Source organism: Echinococcus granulosus, assembly GCF_000524195.1.
Source record: "Echinococcus granulosus chromosome Unknown EG_S00025, whole genome shotgun sequence".
Taxonomy (NCBI): domain Eukaryota; kingdom Metazoa; phylum Platyhelminthes; class Cestoda; order Cyclophyllidea; family Taeniidae; genus Echinococcus; species Echinococcus granulosus.
The window spans coordinates 709,982-729,177 of record NW_020170405.1 but is presented as its reverse complement, the minus strand read 5'-3'; the positions used below and the strand labels follow the sequence as shown (position 1 = coordinate 729,177).

Here is a 19,196-nt window from a genome sequence, read left to right as displayed (position 1 = left end):
TAGACAGTCTGGGAATGAGAAAAAAATTAAACAAATTAAATTTTACTAGGTCTTCGTGGTTTGGAGTTGCGTTTTAGGCCAGAAGCAGAAAGGATTACCAGTAACCTTGGATTTTTTTGAATCTATTAGTCTTGAATGTTTTAGGTAAGCTTTCACGCACCCCACCTTTGCCGCGGTGTTACACAGGGCACAAGAATTTTCACTCTACATCTGGCGACACGCAAGAAACTCATGATTGCCTAGGTTAAATTTGGTGTGACGATGAATCTCCTACTTCAACGGTCAGGCTTGGTGATACTTTTTTGCTTCGAATTGTTAAATAAAATAGAATGTTCCTTGTTGATGGAAACGTGAGCTAGTCTACAGAACCCAAACTGTAAGACATAAGCAACTCAGGTAAACTACCTTTTTCTCACAAAGTGTTTGGTAAACCCTTATATTGTCTTGAATTAGCTTAGTAATAAAACAAGGCTTAATTCTTTTAACGGAGATCACCGGTCATGCTCCCATCGGCTTATCGTGCCCCATTTTGCATTTCCAATCCACAGAGTCAATTATTATTGCTCTAAGTTAGTTTAAAAATTAGTATTGCAATATTCTGCAAACTTTGAGGTTGTATCGTTCACTACTATAATGAGTGACACTGCAATGCTCTAGTAGTTTGTTTAACTCCTCGTTTTGATTATGCGGGTACTGAAGGACACGGTCATTGAACTTTTCTCCGCCGACATGGCCTCCGACCCGCGCCAGTAGACCCTCCAATCCTCCTTTGCGTCCATAATACATACACTGCCCCGTGTAATGTCTTCTTTCGTCTTTAGGAAAGTGTCGGGGCAATAAGGCCACGAATGCTTACCAATCAGTGGCAATCTATCGTTTAGATTCGTTAACTCTGGCTAATAATCTTTTGGGTACTTGTTTTAGAAGCAATAAACTAGCCTTAAAGGCGATTTTTACCTCAAAAGGAGTATTTTGTGAAACCCAAAGTATGACTTATTACACATCTAACATACTTTGCCTGAGAAACAAGAGAAATCGGCGACATATTAGACTTAGGTTAATTTATGCTGGCGAACGAAAAGATGTTTTAATAGGAATTCGGAAACAGCATTTTGCCTTCCTTTCCGCCTATTTTGTTTTCTTCTAGCTTCGATTTCTCCTCACCGAGTTGCTAAAAAATGGATATTGAGGCTGCATCAAACACCGAAACTGTGCTTTTAGTTCATGGGCTACGTTCAATGAGTCGACGATTTCCGCAAATGCACATTCACCATTCGCTTAATTTCGAGATAAAGCAATTAAAAATAGAAACAAATTACACTTAGTAAAAAAGGTACAAACGCTGAGCTCTAAGTTTTCGCTTTATTGCTCATTTGCACTGAAAGCAACGCACAGTTACGATCCGTATATTTCAACCACGACAAGCATGTATATTTTAAAAACCTTTGGGTCTTTATTTGGTATTTGAGCGATCAAACAGTTCCACTTGAATTCTTTCTTGTCAGTGCTGTCTTCTGTGTGGACCATGTTTTCCTTGATGCTTTACACACCTTGATGCATCTGCAGGAGGGTGCGCACGATGTGAATAGATGGTCCCCGAGGGTAGAATTACCGTCTTCATATCGTCTGATGATATCATCTTAACACTGCTGGACTGAGGAAGGTGCAGCAGAAGTGTGCTTTCGTGTCGATTTTGAGACTTTTGACCCTGCATTTTACCACAGCAGTTAGTACACGGGCCTTCAGAACAGAATCGCATATAGCTGGTGCAGTTTCCACATCCTTCATGTCTGTGTCGGTGACGTAATTCCCGAGGTGATGGCATTTGATGCAAATGATCCTCACATTCTGAAAAGCTGTCGTCGGTGCTTGAAGTGTCACCTTAACCCTTTACAATACATGCCTCATCCTTACCCTTGGTGGCGTCTCTAAAATAATAGTGATGTGATCCGGCTCTTCGACAGATATGGTGGTCACACATTTGCTCAACCGAAATCCACCGGAATGATGTGAAGAATTACTCACGAGTTCCTTTACTTCTCTTGAGAGTTTAAAGCACCAGTAATATCGTTGCCTTCATAGTGTCATTTATATTAATGTTCGGTAACAGCGTATTCTTTTCACAGGCATCTGCTCCCGTGATAAAATACTAAGTAATTCTGTCTAAACGTTCTCAGGAACTATGCTAATTAAGGACAATTAAATGCGCATTCATTAAGGAATGATGAATTCTGTACTGCCTATCTTTTGTACTACGATAGAGCGGAGCCTTTCTCAGAGGTTTTAGAACCTCTTATTAACAGATTCTCGGTTGTTAGTTAGAGCGAAACTGTTTTTCTTTTACATTAGCAAGACGCGCTGGTTGGTTTCGCTCCACGGAACATCCTTGCTTCCCCTCCCACTAGAGTTTCGAAGTGTCTTTTCCACCTTTTCATTTTGACTGAAATATCATGTCTACATATTCATATATTTCTGATCAAGAAGTGTTTTGAATTCAAGAACTTCGTGCAAGATCGCTTTGAGTTTTAACAGTTATGTATGAAGTAATACGTGTTTCTTTAATGTTGAAGCCTCACTAACCCCATTCGGTATTTCTTTAATTTTACTGCATCATTTATTTGGTGAAATTCGTAAATAAAATACCCATATATTTAGATTCATGCAGGAACTTTCCTTGTGCTATGTTCTTTTTCAAAATAAATGAATTCATATACGCATACCTACAGACATACAGATCGGAGTCTCATTGCACACGCAGTGATTCCTTCTATTGCGTATTGTAAGGTTATAGAGCTGCCACAATTCTGCGGGTTTCATCCCAAGTGTCCCTCTGCATCTAACAGAAAAGTCGAATGAAATGACAATTGCTGTTATTAGTCGGGCGAATGATATTATCTTCTCAAGCAATTTTTCAAATGCTTTTTAATGGCCTCGGATGAATAGCAATTTTACTCGCAAATCAAATTAGCTTTCATTTACTGGAGTGCTCTTTTCTCCTCTTAGCAGCGTTAAATGGACCCTGTACGCACGAAAGCGATGATGCGCATTTGAAGCTGTCACCTAGTGGGAAGTCGAATATGAAAGTACCACTTCCTGTGCTTTATTTTACGCCCAACGCTTCCACAATGCGACACATGTACGAATCACGAATTTTTGTATTTATATTTCTTAAGTTATTTTAGCATAAAATTATTGCCTATATTCTTAAACCTCCTACAAAACACAAACTAAAATAGCCCTAATTGTTGTTAAGTTAAAAGAAGGTTTTTTAGCAGACGAATTGCCTCAAGTTAATTACTTTAAATTAATGGGAAAATCATTTTTAAGCTTGAAAATGCCTACATGTAATATTGCCTGCCTGAGATCCAGTTGGCATATGGAATGACGCATATGACCTTGACAGGTACATGATCACACCCACCCCTTAAAGTATGAGCCCTAAAGTTTTCCACAATTAAAATCCTTATTAAGGATTTTCCTTGTTTTTTTCATAGCATACATCTACTACTTAACTAAAATTATAGTAGTAAAACTACCTTTGAGGGCATTTTGAAGGACTTTTTAGGATGATATGAATCGCTCACCTCAAATGCGTTCAAAGTTGCTTTACTATTTAAACTGCCTTCATCGGGCAGGCTTTCGTATTGTGATCGCACAGATCCAGTCCAACACGGGTGTAAGAGGGCAGCAAATTGAATAAGTTAGCTTGAATCACGTTCACATACAGGCAGATAGACAAATAGCTTATCTCCAGACCTGTATCTTTTACTTAAAAATAAGACGGCACTAAAGTCATTCCAGGGCCCGTCAAATGTTCTACATAATGCGCCAATTCAGATTATCTGCTCATAAGTATTGGAAGCACCTTATTGGCGACTGGATGCAAATTCCACCTGTGGAAAGACATTATCAACAAAATAAATCAAGACTGTGGCTCACCTACTGCTCGCTGTAAGTTCCACAGCATGGCGAATTAGGCGTAGTAACAACCATTTTCAAGTAAGCTAAGATTGTGTCTATTTGTCGTTACGCTATCCGGATTTTTTTAAGATACTTCGGCCTAAGGTCTAACTAGGCTAAATTATGAGGCGCCAGTGAGGCCACCTTCATCACAACCTACTCCAGACATTAAAATATTGTGGTAAAATATATTTCGACGTATAAAAGTGGCATTATCACCAGCAGAAAAGTCGGGACATTTCTTCCCTTGTAATGTTGTTGAAGTGTAACGCACATCTCACTAAGCTACTTATCAAAAACTTATCTGAGTGCAATGATTCAAGATGCTAAACAATAAATGTCAGTTGACAAACCGTGAACTGCACAACTATTACACATCATGGCAGCCGCACACAAGTACGGAGTGACACAGCCTTTACATGGCACTAAAGTCAATAACAACGGTTGTCGCTCCTCGAGGCGGCACCAGGTCCAGACACAAAGAAGTGACAAGCTTTGTGCGGGTCGAGTCGGTCCTCAAGCCGTCTTGTGAGCTTGCCTGCTTGCCACAGGAAATTGGGACCACTACGATTATTTAACTCAAGTTCTTTTTCCTTTCTATTGAGGCATTTTTAATCAGTTTTCTACTAGAAAAGACTGACCCCTCACAAATCGGTAACGTAGTGACACGAGGACCATTCATGGCCAAGCAGTAAGTGTTGAGAAGGCGCAGGGTCACATCTGCGGTAGCGACCTGTGTGCGTTCAACAAATCCCTCGGTGGAAGCACTCGTTTTTCATTTATGATGCCAGCTGAAGCCTCTTTTAAGTGACCGAAGTTTGTTCAGGATTGCTAAAAATAGCTTTGTCAGTCCTTACGTTCAGCAATACCCTTGTTCTTTCCTGTCCAGGATTTCCACTTCTTTAATAATTTTTTTGGGCTAAGTTTGTTATCATTTTGCTCCAATTTTTCCCAAGTTAATGGCTTGCAGAAATAGAAACAATAATTTTGGCAGTAAATTGAACTTTGCTTATTTGTTTGAGCAGTAGCTGCCTATGTCAACGGAATATATTGTGAACTATATCATTTTAAAAGCCTAGGTGTTTGTTTTGATGTAAAATTCTGTACCTGGAAGCCCAGATTGGCTGCTCATGCCTTGTAGAAGACGCTGTGCTATTTGTATCCAACTTGGATACTTTAAGGTCAAGCTGATCTCTCGGTACTCTAAAACAATCAGATGAATTAAGGACAGCTCTGTCATATTTCATATAAGATATGCTGCTTTCCGGCAGTCTAACGTGCCTAGAAGGTGAATGATTGTTTAACTCTTAATTTACCAAAGAATAAATCTACTTAAGGAATGCGAGAAATTTAGAAATTGATAGGGAGTAAGAATCAGAACGCTAGTAAAAATGTCTACAAATTCAAAAGCAGTGTTGATGGTAAAAGTTTAAAAGGTTTCAAGTGGATGCTGTTTATCTATCTGCGGTAGGGAGTCGCATTCAATTGATTCTATAACCTTGATCCGATCCAATTTCTAAACATGAGGCGCTGCAGATTTCTTATTCTTGCCATTTCTGGACTTGCTTCTTCCATTTTCCGAAGAAGGTTGCAATTCCACGAATGCTATTGGTTTACCTGCCATTTTTTTCCTAAGCTCCTCCGGTATCAACACGTAGCAGGTCGACTGGTCTTTCGGACCTTTGCTTGGTCGACGCTTTGAAGACCTTTTAGCCACCTTATTCGGCACTAACTCGTAGATGATCGGCGATTTGACGCCTCTTCTGGATTTTACAGGCCTTACAGATGCAGAGGGCTTGACACTTTGTCTTCGTGACGAAGATCTGCGTGGGCTTCTGTCTTCGATTTCAACTCCGTAGTTGGCCATAGCATGTCCCGCTTTGGGAGTTCGAGCTCGCCCTCTGGAAACCCTTCCACTGAAAGATCGGCGTTTCTGCGGGGAAGGAGAAGCTGATTTGCTTCTATATAAATTTTTAGACATTTGGCGGCTTCTGCCACATGATATTATAATGACCGGACCGTCGAATTCGCTCCTCTTCTCCTCTTGCGTGATTCCCCTTGAGGATGAAGAAGTGGAAGAAGAAGACGAAGAAGACGAAGAGGAAGAAGAAGATGACGATGAGGACAATTTATGCGTAGGTGAAGATGCAGGCATTTGATGATGAGCATGTGGTTTTCCACGTCCTTTATCTTTTTTCCCAGTAAGACGACCATCCAAGTCCTTTCTTCCCTCCTTCAATTCGCTGACATCCAAGATGATATGTGCTCTTCCTTTGAAGAAGAAGGAAGAAGAAGAGGATGACGACGACGAAGAGGACGAAGTGGAAGAACTGGAGGAAGAGCCGGGTGTTTCGAGGATGTATTTGGAAAAACTTTCACGTCTCTCCAAGTTGCGAAAGGGGGAGGTTGAGCTGGGAGCAGTCATTTTGTAAGTACCTGCAGCTCCAAGTCTGGCAGGTAAACTGACACTCAAGCCAGTGGGACCGCCTTTTAAAATGCAGAGGCGATGGGCACTTAATTGGCCCGGCGAAGGTTGACTTAAAATAGAGCAAACCACTTGTCTGTCAAATTGGCTTGTAGCATTTACACGCTCGTGAGTCGTGCAAGTGGGCTCAAAGGGTGGAAAGTGTGGAGATCGGTATCCAAGGCTTACTCTAAAGCAGTAAAAGCATTGAATCTAGTTGACTAATGTCGGATATAAATTCCAACCTGCCTATTTGATTACGCACATTTTACAGGGGAACTATTTTTTTAACTAATACATAATTACCAAATAAAGTGCGTTGATAAACACAGGGGAAGTAGACAGGTAGGTGTAATTGAATTTTGTGAAACACTAAATAAATTGCAAAATTCTTTGTTGGAAAACCATTAATCTGATTTTGTTGCTTAGTGTATGCACGTCAGCCATGAGCAGAGAAATGATTCTATGCAAATCCTAATTAGCCTCTGACTTTTATTCATTCCTCTTGAATCCACGCTTTTAAAAGCATTTATAGAAAATCAAATATATTATAACGCTTTAGCTGTTTGCCTAACTCCCAGTTTTGGTAATGAACCACCAAGGGGCTCCGCTCTTGTTCCTTGCCGAGCGACCTGGCCCTGGGCTTGTCAATTGCCCCGAGCCCTACCGTACGCTGGCATTACACATTCTGCCCGAACATTATGTTGTCCTTCGTCTTCAGGGTTATCTCGGGGGGCGGGGGAGGGCTACAATATAAATGTTTTAAAGCATTCCTTAAAATATGCTGAAAGGTAACATGGAATGCTCTTTTTATTTTACTAAAACTTGATCACGTCACTTCAAAATAAAGCTTTACTTTAGAGATCAAACTAACATTGCCTACACGAATGAAGCATTAGTGTCTGGAACCAAACCGTCTTTGAAGTGATACAATATCTTAAGAGGTAGTGCATCTTTGCAAATGAAAGTAAAACTCGCCTTGATGCCAACCACTAGCAGATTGCAGGCGTATTCTTCGTAAACACTGAAGAAACGCTGGTTCTCGAAAACTCTCAAAACATGTATCTCACCGTGGGTGATTGATTACAGCGAAATTTCCCCAAGATGGCTAGTCATCCTATGCAGGATTACAGGATGCAAACAAAATCTGGTCCCCAGAACATGTCTTGCACGACGTGAAGTCATTTTTTCAACAGTGTGAATACCTTTGCTTGGATGTAGAATTAAGCTCAATGCAATCCTAAGAGGAATTTTCTTTGTAAAAAGTTTTAGATTAATAGCGTTTCATAAATGGAGCACTGCGAGGCCTGCCAGAAGTCGTAAGAAGTCATAGTGTATTACTGATGTACAGAAGGGATGGGGCTACTGGCATGGGTCAGAGGCCATGCCGCCGAGTGAACGGACAAGTGTCCGTGTAATCAAAGACAGAGTTAATGAATATTAGCAAAGCATTACAGAACTTCTTTTAAAAGTATTTTTCCTTTCTAACCAATTCATTATTTTACTTCCAGAAATTCTGCGATTTTTTGTTGAAACAGGGTGGAGCTTTAGCCTTTAATATTCATGTAATGAGTTGTTCATTCTATGTTACGAATTAAGCCTACATAGCTTAGCCCCACACAAAGGTGTGGAGCGGATAATTATGTTCTTAATACAAACATGAATTTTAATTCAAGTAGGATAGAAGTACATAGGGCGTTAGCGTTTGGCATGCATCCTCAATACAGTGCCGCTAAACCGCGTAATTGGGTGGCGCTAGAAGCAAATCCCAGAAGCACGCGAGGTCACCAAAGGCCCACCACCACTCATGTTCTGGGCACACCCAACACATCTCCAAATGTATTTGAAGAAAATCTTGTCGAACCTTTTTTAATTCAGAGGAAAGGGTTTTGAATAAAACCTGTTATTGTACAAAATTTTGCATTACAATCTCCATAGGATCCAGATTTTATGTCTGTTGTTTGAAGTGCTACGTGGAAAGGGATCCGTTTGGAGGCTGTGGGCCTCATTCATCCTCAAAGTGCCTGAACTGGGGTAAATCTTTGGGTTTTACCATTAAATATGCATAACAAGTGGAAATGGCTGAGTTGCGTCGTGATGCGCATAAGTTAATGACCCTGAAATGTTCGTTTTGAAAGCAGTAATTAGTATAAGCGCCAGCTTGACTCGAAGAGGCGGTTCCTTCCAAGAATCAACAATTGTGCTACCAACATCAATAAGTAGTTGATTAATCCAGAGCCATCACTGCCCATCGCCTAGCACCCATGTAAAATCATAAAATAATATTAAAAAGTGCGTTTAGACCTTAAGCACTTTTAAAGATGCCCGAACAGAAGGAGGTAATAAGAGTCGATAAGTCGTGTTAAGTTTGGGAGCAGTTAGGGATCGGAGGATATTCCTTAATACTCACTCCACTATGCCAAGATTTTTCGTCTCAAAATATCATATTATATAATTGTAGTTGACCTTAACTATCTTTATTGCATGAAAGGGTCATTGGCGCCGCTATCATCATTTTTCCTACGCCGCGTACTTTTTAAAGATTAAGGTGAATTTTAATAAAAAACAGCAATCAAATCGAGTTCACGTCTTCAAGTCTGGTCTGAGTAGAGGGACCAAAAAGTTTAGTTAAAACCTCTCTCTAGTTCTAATCTTCAATCAGCTCTTTTAACCCCACACGGTGAGCGCTGACAGCGTGTCGATTTCCACGTTGTCAACTGTTCACCAGTAGCTTCTTAAAAATTGATGCATCTTTTAGGCAGTATTAATACAGCTAAATTAACATCGCGTAACCACTGTCATGGCATCGGTCATCCTGGGATACGGCATGTGAGCACGACACAGCCGATAAGTTGAGATTTGAGACGGTGCCTTTAAAAGAGGCTAAGATTTTGGTAGCCAGTTATTGTACTAATCCACTCAGGGCTCATGTCAGGACTTTCGGAGCATGGCAATCAAGTGGCAGCCTTGAACGCGGATTCACGACTGATGTTTCAATTCAAGGCGCCTGCAGTGCCTCATTTTATCATTTAAAACGGTTCATTTTAAATCCTCCACAAGTTAATGTTTCCTTATTAAGACCGAAAGTGCCCTCCCAAAACGTTTGCAAACAGAACCCGGCCCCGATGAAAGTTAATCGCTATTGCTTAGGATTTGTATTTGTATTAGTATGAAACCACTCGCCCTCTATTGTGCTCTTCCCTTCCAACCTACTTTCCCTTATTTTAATCAAGCGTGATGCTCACTTGCAAATTGCGTACTCAGGCGCGAAAACCAAGACATCATGTATATTTGAAATTGGTAGTAAATGTACTAGATAAACGATATCCAAAGCATCACCCAGCACTGAGACTCGAATCAGATCAACTGAAAATAGAAGCCTTGGTGGTACAGGTATCACAGGTTATATTGTAGCCGCTTATTCGGCGATATCATCAACATAACACAAAGTGGGTCAGAGCGTGCCAGTGCACTATAGTTAGCAATAAGCATGTCGAGGGAAAGAATAATAAGGGACAGAATAAACTAACAAACGACAGATAAAACGAATAGGAGAGAATACATAGCTAGAGGTGGGGAGAAAAGTGAAAAAAGGCAAATTCGATTCATACGTGTCGTAAAGTAGGATGCTGCAGTGTCGAATTGGGCGAGAGATTTGTTACTTGTAAGATCTATCACAGCGAGCTGATCGACGATGGATGAGTGAGAATGTACACCTTAAGTTGGAATATCCTAGTTGGTAATGAAAGACCTGAGCGAAGAGGAAATAGGAACAGTAATGTGGCAGCATTGTGCGTATATTCTGATTATCACGTATTGGTTGGTTAATGCGGTCTCGGTCGTAGGCTGGAAGTAGACGGGAGGGATCTCAGACGGGGCATTTCGGCAGTCTCTTGAATGTCCTTGCTTGTATTCTGGAGCTGCCGACCCGTTACAGGCTTAAGGCGAAGTACAAGCGGAGCTATGCAAGTACCCCTCTCTGTATTTGAGAAGTAGACACAAATACATTGATTCTCTTTCTCATAATCAATCGGGAGCAAAGTGGAGACGAAGTACTGCCGTGCCAAGGGCCTCTGTTCAACATCACCTAGCAGGACTCGCTTCACAAGGCAGGGCCCATCGTCATCTAGCCAAACATGGTAACAACCTGGAGGGGTCACAGTCCCGTGAACAAGGAAAAGGACAAGGACCGATGATGCTTCACTGAAAGTGGCTGGATTTTGAGGAGTTGGGAAGTTGAGCGTGAAGGAGCTTCCGTCTAGATGAATCCACTGTCCTGGCAGCAGCCTTGAGCTAACAACCATTCCCACGTTGTGCAGCCACTGAGTCACCACACGATCAAGAGCAATAAAGAGGCGTGCGTGGCAGGAACTGACAAGCCTATGCATACAATGGAGGGAGTCAGCAGACGGTAAATGTGGCTTTTGACCATCGAAGGATATCAGGAGGGAAGTGGAGGCGGGTGTTGTGGATGAGGATGGAGGTGAAAGAAAGTCGTAAGGAGAACGAGGAAGAACCTTGCCCTCTGAAGGTTCAATGATTGGGATTGAAGGGGGTTTTAGCAGTTCTTCAAGTTGCCTTCTGATTGTTTTTGGATCAGTTGTGAAACCCGGTGGCGCTTTTACCGTTGCTTCGTAGGAGGTTTTTGAAGCCACAGCTTGGAGAATTTGAATAATGAATTGAGCAGCACTCGCATCATCATTGACCTACAATAGAAAAGACAAAATAGGTGTCTGAAAAGACAACCCAGTTCATTTCATACCTGGTAGAGATTTGCACCACTGAGGATGAGGAGTGAGACCATATCGATGTTCCCCGTTACAATCGCCATTCCCAAAGCAGTTACTCGTTTACCTTCAACAAGAATTGCAGCATTTGGTTGAGCTCCTAATTCAAGAAGAACTCGTGCAGCCTGTATACGTCCATAGTACACAGCAATTAAAAGAAGAGGCCATTTTGAAATGGGGTCAATGAAATTTGGGTCGTTGCCGGCTAGGAGCAACCGCCTAAGAAGAAATGGTCGTCCTTCACCACCAATAATAGCAGCAACTAGAGGGTGTTGCGATATCGCATTCATGGGGCCGGTATGATCAGCAGCGATTTTTTCGATAGGCTGAGTGGCAAGGAGGGTCCAGCGTTGATTATTGATGGCAAGCAGAAGGTCCTTTTGTGATCTCAACAATACCCCTTCATCAAGTGGCTGAACTATGGGAAAATCTGACAGGAGATCCTCTCCCTCTGTTGATAAATGACTAGAACAACGATTGGTTAAGTCCAGGTAAAAAGACATGAGTACAGACGAAGATGGTACGGTTGGACGCGACTGGGTAGGTGTTGCTACTGTTTGCGCCTAAAAGTAAAAAAGCACAATTACCATCGATCAGAATCTAAGAAGGTAGTCCAAAGTGGTGAAGGCTTGCCTGTTCTAATGACTCCTGAACACCAGATAGTGCAACTGCCTCCGGATGCACTTCGAGGTCTTTCTGTAGCAAGACTTTTTTTGAATTGGATGGGAACCCAATTTTATCCAATGCATCAGACGGATCCTCATCTGTAAGACCGATTGAAGAATCTCCTGCTGGATCCTTAACCGACGTCTTAGATGCAGGAAAATGACAGCTTCCAAAAGAAATATTTCGTTTACTGCGATTTTCGTAAGGAGCATACTGTCGTTTGACGTGGCGTAGAGAAGTGGATAATGGACGAGAGATTTGTTTTGAAATGCTAGAACCGCTTTTACTTGAAGTATGCAGTTGAGATTGGAATAGGTGACTAGAAGTTGAGTCGGGAATCACAGACTTCGCTTCGTCCATAGATCCATTAGCAGAGTGTACAAAAGTTTTCGGTGTGGGAGGTTCACTGTGTCTTGTGGGCGTGGTTTGAAGGGCACCCCTGCACTCATTCAGTTCTGTGAGGCTGGAGGGCCGACTAAGGGAATTATCGTCATTTTGTCCAGAGATGTCATTACGGCATCTTCTTCTGGTCTTCACCCGTGAATATAAGTCGTTCAAAGTTAAGTCAATTTTTCCATCACGAATATCATCGAAAAACTTGGTTTTTTTGGCGACAAGCTCACTTTGGGGTACATATTCAAAGTGCCCTGTTCGAGATTTAGTCATTCGGCGCTTACTTGGAGAAGGTGGTTCCTGGATAGATTTTGAAGAATGTGCTTTACTGAACACTTCAGGTCTCTTCTTCGTGGAAGAATGTTGACGGGAAGTAGAAGGCGATTTGTTTTTAAGGTGGAACTCTCTTATTAGTTCACGAACACGTGTTAGATTTGCCTCGGGTTCCCAGCTATCTTCATTCGGGGGAAATCCAAGCCAACGAACCTTGTAATACTTCTGATTTTTTATGTATCGTTCGTCGATAATAGAGTCTACTAAATAAGCTTTATCATCGGCTTTACGTTTCTGTTTGAGGGAACTACTTGAACGCATTGGTCGCACGCATTAGCTAGGTTCAGGTTCCAGTTATCAGACATATAGGGGAGACACGGTTTAACTAAAAGAAAGCAAGCGTAAAAAATAACTGTACCATAATTTAGGCCTAGAACGCTTTTCAAAAAACAACATCCACAGTTGCATGAGCAACGAAAGTTCTGAAAGTATCACCAAAAACATATCATCTAGTTATAAAAAAATTTTAAATAATACAACGCTTACAAGCATAAACAGTCAAAATTAAGACTAATGATACCGTCACAAGAGAAACGATAAAAACAAATGCGAAGCCTTGGCATCTTTTGCGCATTTAAGAAGTACAGAAGAGTAAACACAACTGTAGCAGACCAAACGGCATCAAATCCCCAAGTCTTCCAAACCCAGTCTATCCTCAAAAGCGTAATATGTCGACTGTCTGCACTTTGTAAAGTTTATTTTAATAGTTCCGATGCAAACTTCGATACAGTAGTTTGAAGTCACTATACCGCTTTATCAAATTCAAAATGTCACAAAAACAGATAAAGACAGCTCTAGGAGGAACTTAAATACATAAATATACCAATTATCGCATAATAAAAGTGTATTTACCTTGCGCCGATAAAACAAACGAGAAAATAGTAGAAGCCTTCGGCAATGCCTCTAGTCGACAACTAATCTAATTGGCTACATATCACGCCTATTTGATTGGACAAAAATCCAAACAAGGTCTTTCAACGTTAGTAACAAGAGTGTCAGTGAACCCACGGTCTATAGATTCATTTTATTTCACGAAATAAAGCATTTATGCCCCTGCTGCGAAAGGTGACTGTAATACAACATGCTGTAAAAAATACTTCCTTCTTTTGTACTTACTACTCGAAAAGCATACATGGAACACATATATCGGAGAGGAGGGGTGGTTAAAATTCCCCAAGGTAGTCGAGAGCTCAAAATACAAGCAAACCTAATCTGTTTACACCCTGTTGCCTATTACATAACCGGTCTGCTCCTTCAAAGAGTATGGAGGCCAAGGAAAAGAGACAAGCAAGGAATCTGCTACGATATACAAATCTTTTAGATCGATGGGCCGTAAAATAAACTACTAATATAATCAGGCCATTACAAAGCTGTAAGGAAGCGTGTAGCGTAGTCAGTAAAATATAAATAAATGCATGCGAATCAAGTGCCGATTATTTGTGTGCCGGATCAACAGAAACGATGAAAAGCACGACGGTTCGCTCATAAGGTAGTCATGCCTCTATTTGCTATTTCTTTACGGTTAGAAGTGCACGGGATGCATTTAGGGACAAGATGTTTTCACTGGAAAGTGTGAATGGAGCGAAGCCGTTTCTCACGCTCGCATTTATCATCTCTTAGTCATTTACTTTGACTCGAAATCAGAACCTATGTTCGTTCTAAATACACACTAATACGATTTTTACAAATTACATCATTAAATGTTCAGCAAGTAGTTTTAATGAAATCTAGGAATGAGCGATTGTGTACTACTTGGAAAGATTTTGTTATAGTACTTCGAGTTCGGGGTGGGCCAGCAAATCGTTTTGTAAGAGCTTCTGTCGCGCGGGGTTGTTTCGGATGCCGTTGTCGCACCTTAAGTCGGAAGAGGAAGTAGACAGTTTCCTTAAGGACTGCAAGTGGGCGTCTTTAGTGGTGCATGTACTTTAGGCAACTTACGCTTCTATACTTGTTTGCTCCATGGGCTGCTGAATGTCAGCAGATAACTGAGGTATTTCAAACTCTTGCTGAGGATTGTGAAAATAGGAGCGTTCGGTTTGGGATGGCAAGTTATTCGTTAGCCTCTTATTTCAGTCGCTTTTCGCCTCTTCTATTTGCAACCCACCCCTTGATCAATATTGGTTTTTGTGGGAGGGGTGCTGATGTTTCAAAGTGGTTTTTTTCTCACTCTCAGGTAAATGCGGAGGAAGTGCAAGACTTCTGCAAGAAAAATGAAGTATCTTCTGTTCCTGTGGTTCTATTTTTCAAGGTGTGGTTCTAGTTATGTCATTTGGAAATCGCTTACCAGCAACTGGGTTTTAATCACATCACCGAAATGAGTGTTTTCGCTTTATTCCAAATTACTTCGGTACTATATTTTAAAGGAAGTACATTGATTTTTCGGATTGCTTTTGGTCAGGATGGTGAATCAGTGGCTCGCGTTCAAGGTGCGAAAGCTGCTGATCTAACTAAAACAGTTGCGTCTCTACGTGATAAACACGATGACCAAGAGAGTTTGAATGCTCGACTCAAAGCTCTGATTAACAAGGCGCCTATTATGCTATTCATGAAAGGCACTCCTGAAGAGGCGCGCTGTGGATTTAGTCGAAGAATGCTTGAAATCCTCCATAAACACAACGTTAAATTCGACTCGTTCAATGTTCTCAGTGATGAAACTGTTCGAGAAGGTGATTTACGTTTGCTGTTGAGCATCAGCTTACAAGTTTTTTGGCTTTATCTTTGCTAGTAGTGCGCAATATTACTTGCATTATTACGACACTTGCAAATATTTCAGGACTTAAAATCTACTCCGATTGGCCTACGTATCCACAACTGTACGCTAACGGTGAATTAATAGGAGGTGTGGATATTGTTACCCAACTGGCCGAAAGCAATGAGTTGCTTTCTGCCCTTGGCCTCCAATAGATGCTTATATCTTGTACCATCGGGCCATCAATACATGCTTTGATATTAGTATTTTGTGTTGTGTGTATAAGTGATTTTGTGAAGAAAAAGGGGGTTAGATACTCTTAAGCCAAGTCCACTAGCCTCCTGAGTACTTTTGCGCCCAGTGTGCGCTGGGGAATGTGTGAAGTTTGTGGTTTGAGCGAATTTGGTCTGCCCTCTCCATGGTTGGTGGCAATTTCCTCGCCACTTGTGATTCTCTTCAACGTGAGAGTTCTTGTATCGTGGGAAGTCTGCGCGCCATTGTGTTTGCTTTGAACCTCGATATTGAGACGTTCCATCTAGGAAATGCTTTGTGCCGGTGAATATTTTTCTTCAAGGACGCATGGTAGGGATGTACCACTTTCTTGTTTTACACTTCCAGAAACTAGGTGTGTTACTAGATAAGGTTATTATAAGTTGGCGAGATGTCCCGTTCCGTGAAGCGGTCGGCACTATGCCTTACTTTTGTAGGCTACAAAGTGGAATAACTGCTTGATGGATGCTGTTCGTTTCTGAATCAATATAGACTCCGGTTTAGATTATGACAGCACTCATGCCGGCCTGTTACCCTGTGCTTTGTTGAATTTGTGTTCAAACGAAAAAGCAGGGCCGCCGACGTGAATCACCCAAGCGGATACAACAAGCGCATTCTCTGCGTCTTTTGGCCTTCACACTCGCAAGAAACGATGCCAACCACGGCTAGTCCGCAAAAAGACTTCATTAAACCGGAACCTAGTTAAAGTATCTCCTCTGGGACATAACAGAACGCAGCCTAGTGAAGACGCTCTGCAATTTACACTTTGCCAACGAAGCTCCCAAATAGAAAATGGCTTCAAGGTATCTTAAGTGGAATTCTCTTACCAAACATCCTGATTTAACGCCCGATTAGTTTCCAAAACGGAACTTGCTAAGAGCTATAATTTAGTGATATCTTCAAATTGTCACAGCGGTTCGCCTAAGGAGAGTGCCGAAAAGAGTATGAGAATTTTTCGTGCGTATGCATTTAATACCATATTTTACCAGGAATTTCATTAAAAAGGAGGAACATTGATGCAAGGTTCCGAGCATAAAAAGTGTCCAACGCAGCGTCCGATTCAGCTCACAGTCGCCTCGATGACTGTGAGGGTTTTGCGCACGCGCAGGGCCGAGAGGCGGTGTGTGTAACGAGGGTGCCAGCACTCCGCAATGACGTCCGCCCACCGCACCAGCCACTCTTCATCACTGCTCCCCCTCCGCTCCATCGTCAGGGAGGGCCGCCTCCCGCTGCCCCCGTGTCGGCGGTGGCGGTGAGCTTCCAGCGTTGCGCCAATTCGACCCACCAGAATGTGGTTGCATAGGTGGCACACCTGCATTGGTAGGGGCAGGTCTACCAAGGTGTTACAGGGAGAATCATAGGGTTCTCCCAATACTACCACTCTATACATCTGTAAGAAGTTTGGATCCGATGGCACCGAGTCATAATAAGGAAGCTGTGTGAAGATAAAGGGAAGGAGTTGGTTATGGGAGACTCAAGAACTTCTTCTACACTTTGTCTGATTAGCAAACTTTGTAAGCATTATTCTACGGTAACCAAATTACAAAAATCTACCTAAAATTAGTACACCATGAAAGTTAAAAGTGTGTTTTTTACCTAAACAAATGAATTCATATAACACAGAGACGTAGGTGAATCTAGGTGTTACTAAAACCAGGGATGTGAAACCTAGAAATGCAGGTGTTTAAATGAGCAAGTTATCTGCAACATGAAAAGTGCCGTTCCACCCGTCACACTGCCCAAAGTGATGTACAATTCCAACATGTTTAAGTCAGTTCGGAAATCACTAATTTTAGGGCGAATAAAGACTTACTTTTGCACCGTTGCACAGTTAGTAAAAGCCAAGTTAAAGAATCAAAATAGACCTAGAAACGGTAACAAAAATACAAATATACAAAGCTGAAAGTTGATGGTCCCACCTCGTATTGTTTGCCTGTACAACGCCTCCAAATCTCCCACAGAACGAGTCCCAGTGCGTAGACATCTGTGGACAGATAGACGTCGAAAGAAAGCAGCGGATGTCGGCACTCTAACAATTCCCCTGGAATGGACAAATTGTCTTCATCACACTCCCCAGACTGTTTCTCGTCTATCTGCCTCTCCTGCGTGCGCGCACGCACCCAGCCACCCCACACCAAGGGATAAAGAGCCAATATCTCAGGAGCCATGTACCGTTTGGTTCCTGCGAAGAGGCTAGCGGGAGGTAGAGCGTCACCGCTCTCACTTGCCTCATCGCTGGTCCCCTCACCATTCATTCCTTTGGAAGTTTTCACCAGAGCGAGACCAAAATCTGCCAAACAGGCCTCATTGTTAGCCATAACCAGAATATTCTTAGATTTAATATCTCTATGGGCAATCGGCGGTTTGCCACGAAATCCAACTACTTCGCTGTGGAGAAAGGCTAGACCCGCAGCAATTGATCGGGCTAGTTTGAGTCCACATTGCGGAGTCACACCTTCTGCCGTGGAAAGGAAATCGTGCAGGGAACCGGCAGCGTGGTAGGCGGTAACAAGCCAGAGTTGAGTACATCCACCGCGTGAAATCATATCGCTGGCATAATAGGCGAGAATGTTCCGGTGAGAAAGGAGAGCAGTGGTATATATCTGAGTTTCACGGGTCCAACTGGCGCCATCACGGCTGGAAAAGATCTTCACAGCAACAACTTCGCCATTGCAGACGGCTCGCCATACTTCGCCGAATCGACCCTTTCCGATACATACCAGAAGGATTGTTTGACGAGCAATGGTTCGACTAACTAAGAACGGCTTTCCCGACCCGCTGCCACTATCAGTGAATTCGGGAAAATAAGTAGAGGAATGCTTTGTAAGGGGCTTCTCATGCTTGCTGAAGTTCCCTTTGATATACACAAAGGCTAATATAAACAGCAAAATGCAGAGTACGGCAAAAAATGTGAGTGGAAAAAACAAGGCACTGGTATTCTGATGTTTGTTTACGGGGAGATGCGCATTACAATAGTCCGAGGAGTTTGATGAAAAGCAGCAGGTTGTATTGGTACCGCGGAAATTGAGGCAGGAGATTATGGAAAAGGAATTATTGAGAAGGCAACCATAATGCTCGTCGACCACATATCCTAAGGCGTCCTTTTGGACAGAATAAAAGCATCCAACTAAAGATGCACATTCCGATGATCTTTTCACACAAGTTTCCGATGGAAAACATTTGCACAGAATGGTATGATTTTTCATTTAATCAACGGAAAGTTTTGTACAACTGGAAATGATAGAATCATCATAACTGATAGCAAGGACGCTCAAAGCTTGCAGCATGTGTTTTGAACACAATGCACTTATTATCTCATTCGAGAGGAAGGCTGCAAGCCAAAATGATCCCGAACAAACTGCAAAATTGTACAAGAAAATGTCCAGTTAGGTTCCAAAACATTCTACTAGAAAAATTTAGAAGCCCTCTCATGTAATAATGTCTAGTCAGTCAAGTGCGTCCAAAAATTGTATTAAAAGCAGGGCTGTTCACAGCAGCTACTACTAGCACCCCCAATAAATCAATTGTGAACATAATTACTCAAAAAAAAAACACCAGAAAAGATGCCAGTACTTTACATATACGAAAAAAAATGAAACAACCATAAAATGCAAGATGAATGCCGCCGACAGGA

At 42.0% G+C, this 19,196-nt stretch overlaps 4 protein-coding genes across 4 annotated transcripts in view; 1 reads left to right on the top strand and 3 right to left on the bottom strand. All coding sequences in view use genetic code 11, as the record gives it.

Annotated features, from left to right (window-relative positions):
• Window positions 1-5,476: 5,476 nt before the first annotated feature.
• EGR_04218 (hypothetical protein) lies at window positions 5,477-6,385 on the bottom strand (the record flags this gene model as incomplete). Its single annotated transcript, XM_024493467.1, has 1 exon — window positions 5,477-6,385. The coding sequence occupies one exon, from the start codon at window positions 6,383-6,385 to the stop codon at window positions 5,477-5,479; it is 909 nt and encodes a 302-aa protein (XP_024352168.1).
• A 3,863-nt stretch (window positions 6,386-10,248) lies between these two features.
• EGR_04217 (Chromobox protein) lies at window positions 10,249-12,864 on the bottom strand (the record flags this gene model as incomplete). Its single annotated transcript, XM_024493466.1, has 3 exons — window positions 10,249-11,130; window positions 11,187-11,774; window positions 11,866-12,864. The coding sequence occupies 3 exons, from the start codon at window positions 12,862-12,864 to the stop codon at window positions 10,249-10,251; spliced, it is 2,469 nt and encodes an 822-aa protein (XP_024352167.1).
• A 1,578-nt stretch (window positions 12,865-14,442) lies between these two features.
• Window positions 14,443-15,507, top strand: EGR_04216 (Glutaredoxin 3; the record flags this gene model as incomplete). Its single annotated transcript, XM_024493465.1, has 5 exons — window positions 14,443-14,501; window positions 14,533-14,632; window positions 14,777-14,851; window positions 15,002-15,269; window positions 15,377-15,507. 5 exons carry the CDS (start codon window positions 14,443-14,445, stop codon window positions 15,505-15,507), a joined length of 633 nt encoding a protein of 210 aa, XP_024352166.1.
• A 1,115-nt stretch (window positions 15,508-16,622) lies between these two features.
• EGR_04215 (Activin receptor type-1) overlaps window positions 16,623-19,196 on the bottom strand; it is a gene marked incomplete at both ends in the record, with an annotated part of 3,253 nt that continues 679 nt past the window's right edge. The window contains 2 exons of the mRNA XM_024493464.1: window positions 16,623-16,997; window positions 17,482-18,434. Of these exons, the coding sequence (XP_024352165.1) occupies window positions 16,623-16,997; window positions 17,482-18,434 (1,328 nt within the window). The remainder of the gene's footprint in view (window positions 16,998-17,481; window positions 18,435-19,196) is intronic.